The sequence below is a fragment of the Sinocyclocheilus grahami genome, unplaced genomic scaffold (assembly GCF_001515645.1).
Source record: "Sinocyclocheilus grahami isolate Dianchi unplaced genomic scaffold, SAMN03320097.WGS_v1.1 scaffold287.1, whole genome shotgun sequence".
In the NCBI taxonomy this organism is placed as follows: Eukaryota; Metazoa; Chordata; class Actinopteri; order Cypriniformes; family Cyprinidae; genus Sinocyclocheilus; species Sinocyclocheilus grahami.
In genome coordinates, this window is record NW_015505466.1 from 1,074,646 (window position 1) to 1,083,827 (window position 9,182).

At 38.8% G+C, this 9,182-nt stretch overlaps 1 protein-coding gene across 1 annotated transcript; it reads left to right on the forward strand.

Moving 5' to 3' along the window:
* The first annotated feature begins 2,244 nt into the window (after positions 1-2,244).
* LOC107600589 (G2/mitotic-specific cyclin-B1-like) lies at positions 2,245-8,729 on the forward strand. Its single transcript, XM_016292524.1, has 9 exons — positions 2,245-2,379; positions 2,880-3,020; positions 3,117-3,215; positions 7,318-7,500; positions 7,585-7,743; positions 7,827-8,063; positions 8,144-8,284; positions 8,360-8,470; positions 8,582-8,729. Exons 1-9 carry the CDS (start codon positions 2,359-2,361, stop codon positions 8,681-8,683), a joined length of 1,194 nt encoding a protein of 397 aa, XP_016148010.1. The 5' UTR covers positions 2,245-2,358; the 3' UTR covers positions 8,684-8,729.
* The last annotated feature ends 453 nt before the right edge of the window (positions 8,730-9,182 follow it).

The following is a 9,182-nucleotide window of genomic DNA, read 5'->3' on the forward strand; positions in this document are numbered from 1 at the left end:
TAATCTTAAAATACTTTACAATTGTAAAAGGTAATGACTTAACATCTTAACACAGTATGATGATGTGCAGCAAACTTGACCTCAAAATTACTTTCAAAGTTTGGATAAAAGGATACCAACAAACCTACACCAGCTGAACATTTTCGATGGCCAAAATGTCAGTGCATCCTTGAGAATTGGATCCATCAGAAAGCCCATAATGCACACTTTTTTTTGAACATGTATAGGAGAGCATGGCTTAAAGAATGACTTATCAACAGCAAGATGCCATTTTTGGCATCAATGCATTGGCATGATAGATGCCGCTTTGCTGTAATATCTGCTACCCGTTGCCTGTGTCTTCGGTTGATATGAACCAGCAAGTTCCTTTGATTTATTTTAATGCCACAGTGTGTGCAAGTCACCCTGACTTGCTGCCAGACACGTACTCTTTTTGTTGATGCTGATGCTGGGGATGGAGGTGGTGCTGCTGATGCTGGAGATGGTGCTGCTGATGGAGGTGGTGCTGCTGATGCTGGAGATGGAATTTGTCCAGATGCTGAATTTTTACACATTTTAAAATGTGTAATAAGACTATCACATCTAATTACTGTTGCTGTACAGTAACAGCAGTGGAAATGTGGTGATTGCCTGCACTTTAAACCACACTTGATGATGATAAAATCTAAAATGTAAAAAGAATAAATTAGCACAATTGTCTTGTTTACATGTTTAATACAGTGCATCGCCTATGCTGAGGTTTTGTGATGTAAAACCTTGCTCAAGAGCACAACAACATTAAGATCCTTTTTTATATTTTTTACCACACTCCCACCAAACACTAAGGCCAGTGTGAGTGAAGGTTTTGTTCTGTCCACACAGAACACATGTAATTCAACCAAATAAAGCCCTGATTAAAAACTATTAGCTGAACATGCTACTACATGCTGGAACAAATGCCTGACAGACTCTACATCAGCCCTTGCAGGTTGGTTGCCATGTAAAGAGTTTTTATATACTTGTTTTTAATATTTACAGTGATCCAAATTAAGTAATGTAATGCAGAAAAACTATAACAACAACAAAAATCTTAAGTGAAGTATGTGAAATTCAGACTTCCTAAAGGTTTCACAACACAAGAACATATTAAATGAACAATATATTTTTAGTTTAAAATGCTAGGAAGAAATGACTATGACATGCAAAAACATTAAAATTCAACAAGCATTCTCACACCCACAGTACTATAATTAAAATAATTTACACACAGACACACACACAAACATACCTTTGTCTTGAACTGCATTTCGCATGTGATTAGCTACATGATTTCGGAGCTCATGTAAATGGTTATACACCGATTTACAGTATTTTTGGCAGCACACTGCAGTGCATCTCTGGATAGACAGGATGGGATCCTGTCCTCGCAAAAGTATTGTCTGATGCATCTGTGCAGGTTAAACAAATACTGAAATTAAATAAAATAAAAACTATGAGTAAATAAAAACACTACACGTGCTAAAATGTAGCAAGGGGGATGGGAAAATGCTAGCACTTATTAGCTATCCATAGTTAAGCGAAAAATCTAACCTTACCGATTAATGTTTCATTCATTCATGTGCTAAGAAAATTAATTATATTGATGACATCAGAGTTACTTTATAAAGAAATGGGGCTAAACCAGGGCTATTAAAAATGTCTCAAGCCCCGCCCACTAGATCCAACGAGGGGGAGCTAGAGGTTTAGCCCCTCCCATTTGGCTCTACAGCGAGCACTCTCTCTAAGCTTGCGGTGTTCGGCCAATCCAAATGCACTGGGTCAGTTGGCCAATCAGAGCAGACTGCGCTTGTCGGAAGGAGGGACTTTGTAGAAAACTACGCGTTTGAGAGAGGCGGGGCATAGAGGACCTACAATAATGTACAGTATTTGAAAAATAATGTGTTTTTTGAACATGAAAGCATGTCAACATATTCTGTTACACCAAATACACAAAATAATGATCTTTAAAAAAGCATCATATGACCCCTTTAAGCAGCGAAGTTGCAGGCAGCCACTCTCTCCACGTAAAAAGATGGCAGTGGAAAGCACACAAACTATAGTACACTACAAGAAGAACGTATTGAACTGGTCTCCCCGCCCCTGGGCGTCACGTGGTCATTAGTTGTCCTGGTAACGCATTGAAAGCTGCTGCGACTGAGCCAATCATATCTCAATGATTTTCGAACCCAGCGAATCACGTTCGAAAGAGCGACAATTTAAACCACAGTGCAGAATCAGTGTTACATCGAGTTCGCTTGAGTACAATCAATCAGTTTGTTCATCGAGTCGCAGCAACAAGCTTCCAAAAACAATAAAACAACAATAATAATAATAATAATAATGGCTCTCCGTGTCACAAGGGTAAGTTGTTTTGAGAATTATTTTGGATATTTATGTTTCGACACAATGCATTTGTTGCATAAAGATAAAGTTCATCATTTTTTGTTGGTTTAATTGGTGCAATCCCGGAAATGTGTCCCTTATCTCACACGTTAAAATGTTAGCGTGTTGTTTTACCCTGTTAATAGTTCAGTACATAATAATCGAAAGTTCTTCCTATGCAAGCTTTGCGTAAACCTAATGCTTAAAGGGCACGTTTAGCTTTGGTTGTAATTGGTTTGTGCTAGTGTACTTTCCGTCCTCGTGTAACTAACTTAGTAGGTGAGATCAAGATTGAGCTCTTTTTAGAATTCAAACCTGGTCCTGCTGAATTTTAAATGGAAGTGTAATGCGAGTTTGAGTGATCGGCTAAACTTTTACTTTTTTTTTTTTTTTACATTTTAACAGACGCTTTTATCCAAAGCGACTTACAAATTACCAACCCACTCTTTATGCAAGACTGGTTTGTGATCCTCTTGCAGAACACTCGCCTGGTCGGCAGCGAGAATCAGAGCGCTCTGCCCGGAAAAGCAGCTGTAGCCAACAAGCCCGGACTCAGACCCCGGGCTGCGCTGGGGGAGATTGGCAACAATCCCCAGACACGACAGGCTTTGAGGAAGAAGGTAACCGCTTCCCATCTTCTCCAGGCATCGATTGTCTGACAATTGTCTTTTTTTTTTTTTTTTTGTCTAACCAATGTTGTACATCTTTTTAAACAGGAGGTGAAGGTTGCACCTAAGGTGGAGGTTGTGGCTGAGAAAGCACCTGTGGTTCAACAGCCCGAAAAGGAGTCTCCAAAAGTTCAGCATGAAGTTCAGGTGAGCAGTAAAAGAGCAGCTTACTAAACTACACTGAAGGCAGGGATCCACTGAGGCTTCTGTAATACTATGTGTCTATTTCTGTAATACTGTGACTATTTGTGACCCTGGACCGCAAAACCAGTAATAAGGGATTTAAAAAAAAATTTTTATTGGGATTTACACCATCTGAAAGCTGAATAAATAAGCTTTCCTTTGTATGGTTTGTTAGGATGGGACAATATTTGGTTGATGCTATTTGGAAACTGGAGGGTGCAAAAAAAATTTGAATAATGCCTCAAGTTGTCCACATTAAGTCCCTAATCAAATTAAGTTGATATTTATAGTAGGAATTTTACGAAGTATCTTCATGGAACATTATCTTTAATATCCTAATGAGTTTTGCCATAAAAGAAAAATCGATATTTTGACCCCATACAGTGTATTGTTTTATTGCTACAAATATACCCATGCTACTTTGACCGATTTTGTGGTCCATGGTCACATTTGTGTAGTAAAAGTTGTCTTGGACATAATTCTAAAATGGCATAATATCAGTTCCCAAGACTTCTGGCACTTCAATGGGTAGGGCTAGTGCACATTTGGTTTAAATTGAGCGTAGATTTTTAAACGTGGGCTCTTGCATTTACCGCTGTGAAAGAAAGTTGCTGGTTTAGTACACTTTGTCGTCACTCCAGGACAGCAAAATGTCAGTTCCAAAAGTAAGCTGTCACTGGTAAATCCATTGTATTGGAATTAACTGCTTGTGCATTGTGCAACTTCCTTCTGAATGCCTTTCATTAGGGAAAGGTGCTCACTGCTGTGTAGTTCTAGTATCAACCACAGGGTTCGTACGGTCATGAAAAACCTGGAAAAGTCATGGAATTTTAAAACGCCAATTTCCAGAGGCGGTGCGCAGTCACATCCAAAGTGCGTATGAGTATTGAGTTTGTAAACTCAGCAGAACCCTGCACGGGCCTCAAACATATGCCCTTATCCGACAGATTATCAGAATTACTGGCCGAGTCCGACTGGAGCCCGTGTCTTTTTGTATTTTTATTTTTTTTCCCCCCTCTTTCTCTCCTCCCCAATTACACAGCTGCTGTTGTAGCCATTAAAATAGTTCAGTTTCGTTTTTAATGGCAAAAGTGGTTATATATATTTTCGTTTCTTTACGTTAATTTAGACATGTTTTTGTTTAAGTAACGACCAAGCGGCCAGTGGCAGACAGTGAGTTAATCATAGCCTATGCTTGATAAATTTAGCCTTCTCAAATCACCACTTGACTAAAATAAAATCTATAGGCCTATATAAAATGCTTTAAAAAAACAATGTTAGTTTAAATGGTTAACCTAGATAAATGTGTGCTATTAGGAGCGTATCCAATCGTTTGTGCAGAGAAGCTAAAGGGCGCTTTGCAGGACATGGAGTCGCCAGCACGATCACTTGCATTTTTTTTTTTCTTATAACAGTGGAAACAACCGTCATTTTTGCCCATAAAGGTAAGAGTAATACATAATTTGGGACTGTTAAGGGTCTACTTTTATTTGTGTGCACTCACAATATCAGCATACGTTGTGCTTCTTTAGAAAACAAACAGGATACGCTTTCTGAATCCGTGTATCATTCGTTTTTTTTTAATTTTTTTTTTTTATTGAAAGTAGAAAAATGAACTGCTCCATTTCCAAAAAACGAGAATTCTGCTTAAATTTTCGTTCATAAGTGGAAAATTTAATAAACAGCTTGAATATTTGATTTCTACATGGGGGCAGGAATTAAACGCCCCTTTCTGCTGATTGATCAGCCGAAGATCAAACCGTGCCATCATCAGTTCTTCTGCAGTATCACACAGCAGAATAATAGTCCTCCACTGCTGCAGTTGTATGGATTAATAACACATTTATTGCAACTACATTTTCATCTTCTTTTTTTTTTTTTCATCAAACAAACAGGCTAATGAATAGCTCGACAACTCATACCTGGTCAGAGTCAGAATGGGCTTTCTTCTGTGTAGATATACATTCTATTTGCACCAGCCTAGGCATGGCAGGGTATGATATGACATCTGTCTTAGCCTACCCTGCTCACCCAGTAAGTCTGTTTGTTTAAGAAATTAATTCGTTTCAAAAAATATTTTAAACAAAGACAAAAAGGAAGGAATAATAAACTGGCTTGGGTGTATATATAGGCCTATAATGTTCACGCAAGAACTGTCATTCTGACTGACAACAGATATTAAATATAGCCTACTGTTAGAGTTTTATAATGTAGTCTTGTGTTTTATTAATTTATTATAATTGATCTCAAAAGGATATGCACTTGTGCGCGGCGTGAGCTGCTGCGCACTCGCACTGCAACGCAAGATTTTCATAAAATATAACTTGCCATTTCGGTTTGTTTCTCACCAAACCCTCAGTATACCTTCAGAATGCTTGGAATATACGCCACGAGATGCATCCGCTTAAAAACAAAACCTAAAGTCACCATTCCCTGCCATTTGAATTGGCAAGTGTGAGCAGGACATTTGTGTTAAGTAATAAGCCTTTAGAACAACATTAAGTTGAGTAGTGACTCTAGTTCACACGGTTCCAATAAATTGCGATGGGTTAAATAAACTCAATAAGCAGACAGACTACAGTCAAACGCAGAAGTTCACAGGAAATAAGCGGCAGTTATATTTAAAGCAGTTTAAATTAATATTGAGTACTGATTGTTCACTTGGATTTTTATTATTTTTTTTTCCCCATCGAGGGGAAATAACTTAGTACTCTGTCATTTATAGTCGTATGGTAAAATGTATTTTTAATTGTGTTACGTTCAAAATGACTACAAAATGTCATGCCTTTGAAAAATAAAGAGAACAACAGAATGCGCTGCTTTAGCGCGTCTCGGTCTCATTGAGCATCTTTCTGGCGCATGCCACAAACATGAACCACAGCGAATACTTGTCTTTTAAAAGGCTTCATTTAGATTATTTGACGTTAAATGCATCAAATCACTTTGGAATAAATCTCAGTAGGCCTATGTATCATGAGAAAAAAAAAAGCACTTTACAGTCTGGAAATACTTTAGGCTATAGCAAATTATTTCGCGGACCCCCTATCACTTTAAGAACCGCTGCTCTACACCGACGAAAGCCCTCTGCCCCGGTACTAGTTGTCGAGCTATTCATTAGTCTGTTTGAGGAAAATATGAAATGTAGTTGCAGTAAAATGGGTTATTAATCAGTACAACTGCAGCAGTGGAGGACTATTATTCTGCTGCGTGATACTGCAGAAGAACTGACGATTGCACGGTTTGATCTTCGGCTGACCAATCGGCAGAAAGGGGCGTTTAATTCCTGCCCACATGTAGAAATCGAATATTCAAGCGGTTTATTCATTTTTCCACCCATGAGCGAAAAAATTCAAATTTAAGCTGAATTTTTTTTTTCCCTCAATTTTTGGATAACCGAAACGGGAACCGTTTTCTAATTTTTCTACTTTCAATATTAAATCGAATGATACACGGATTTTTCTGCTGTCTCTATCTCGAGCAGGAAGGCTTCACAAAAATGAACCAAAACCCTGCGAATATTCCTGACGTGAAAATTCTCCCGAAGCCATACATAAGTTGGGGCCGTTGGGCTCGGGCTGAAATGCAGGGCTCTAAAGCGCAGCTTGTTGCATTTCAGCAAAAATACACACAAAATTACACCAAAATGGCCATCCTGGCCACAGTTAAATGACAATATTCAGTGATGTGATGTATGTGGAGTAAGGTCTGGCGCGGTTGCAGCTTGTACTTATTACTAAAACCAGAAAGCAAACGAGTAGCATTAATAGTCATTCATTTTAGTTAACATATGCTATGATAATTGGAACATTTTTATTCTTACTGTCAAATAATGGAACATTTAGGTCATGAATGTTGTCGGAATAGTCATGGAAATGTATTGGTAAAAATGTGTACGAACCCTGCAACCAGCAGGGGTCAATGCTCACCGTTTCTGGCTGTGTAGTGTTTTTAAACTTGTTCTAAATTCTTAGTGTTAGTTCACCTACTGAACTAACACTTTTTATGCAAGGCAGTAGACGAACTCTACTGCCTTGCATAAAGGTTCACTTAAGTTTTTCTGTTGCAGATTGTGTCTGAGCCCTCCTCTCCTGTTCCCATGGAGACCTCAGGCTGTGTTTCGGATGATCTGTGTCAGGCGTTCTCCGATGTTCTGCTTGATATCAAGGATGTGGATGCAGATGACTATGATAATCCCATGCTTTGCAGTGAATACGTCAAGGACATCTATTTGTATCTGCGTCAGCTTGAGGTTTGTGGGGGGGAGTTATTATTTTTTTTTTTTGCAAGGTGTTGAGTTTTTTTTTTTTTTTTTTTTTCTTCTGCTTTCTTGTAGAATGAGCAAGCTGTTAAGCCAAAATATCTTGAAGGAAAGGAGGTTACAGGAAATATGCGTGCTATTCTTATTGACTGGCTTGTACAAGTCCAAATTAAGTTCAGGCTGCTTCAGGAGACCATGTACATGACCGTTGCGATTATTGATCGCTTTCTTCAGGTGAGTCCTCCTTTCCATTTTGGTTCACTGTGTAATGTTGTCTTTAGCACTTTTTCAATGGTCTCCACTTGTCCCTCAATCAGGAGCATCCAGTTCCTAAGAAGCAGCTCCAGCTTGTTGGTGTAACAGCCATGTTCATTGCCTCAAAGTATGAAGAGATGTACCCACCAGAGATTGCAGACTTTGCCTTTGTCACTGACCGTGCCTATACTACTGGTCAGATCCGGGAGATGGAGATGAAAATCCTCAGAGTCCTCAACTTCAGTTTTGGGAGACCTCTGCCTCTACAGTTCCTTAGGAGAGCCTCCAAGATTGGAGATGTAAACTAGTTTACCAGTCTGTTTTTAGAAGCAAGTTGAAGTTGCATGTTCTCATAGCATTAATGCCAATTGTTTTGCAGGTTACCGCAGAGCATCATACATTGGCCAAGTACTTCCTGGAGCTCACCATGGTTGATTATGAGATGGTCCACTTTCCTCCCTCCCAGGTGGCTAGCGCAGCTTATGCCCTTACTCTGAAGGTCTTCAACTGTGGTGACTGGGTGAGTTCTTGGGCAGTTTTGAGGGTTTGGCCGTTTTGAGGGTTGTGTGTGACCATTACCTTTTGACGCTTGCAGACACCGACTCTCCAGCATTATATGGGCTACACCGAAGATGTACTGGTTTCTGTGATGCAGCATATTGCCAAAAATGTTGTGAGAGTCAATGACGGGCTTTCAAAGCATCTGGTAAGTGGATTCCGCCTGACGCAAAGCTGGCCTGCTTTATTGCTTGGTTCAAGTAGCTGTTTCTAAAAGGCTTGTCAATGTGACCCACTGAGTGTTTGCTTGCTTATCCAGGCTGTGAAGAACAAGTACTCCAGTCAGAAGCAGATGAGAATTGCCTCAATTGCTCAACTTAAGTCTTCCTTGGTCAAGGACCTGGCCAAGCAGGTCTCATAGTGTGGGATTGTTTAAGAGACTTAAGCACTATGTGCTGCCTTGTAAAAATTGTAACTTATGCATACTTTTACTGTTGGAATTTTCTTTTTTAGCTTTTTTTTTTAATAAATATATATATATATATATATATATATTTACAGATTTAATCTGCACTGCCATGTCCTGAGTAAAGGACCTTTTAATGTTGATTTTTTTTTTTTTTTCTCTTGATTTATTGAACTTAATTATTTGAGCTGTTTCACAGAGCCAGACTGTTTAAAAAAAAAAGAAACGATGAGCAGCGTTACCAAGTCCGCGTATTATACGTGACTTTGGGCTTATTTTTTATTTATTTTTTTTGACGTTGCGTGAAAATCTCAGGGTTTTTTTTTTGGGCTTATTTAAAAATATAGTTGCTTGTTATGAACCTATGGAGGCCCGTTTACGCTACTGAATAAAAAAGAGGTAATTGCTACTTTTTCTCTCACAACTCTGACTTTTTTTTTTTTTTTTTTTTTTC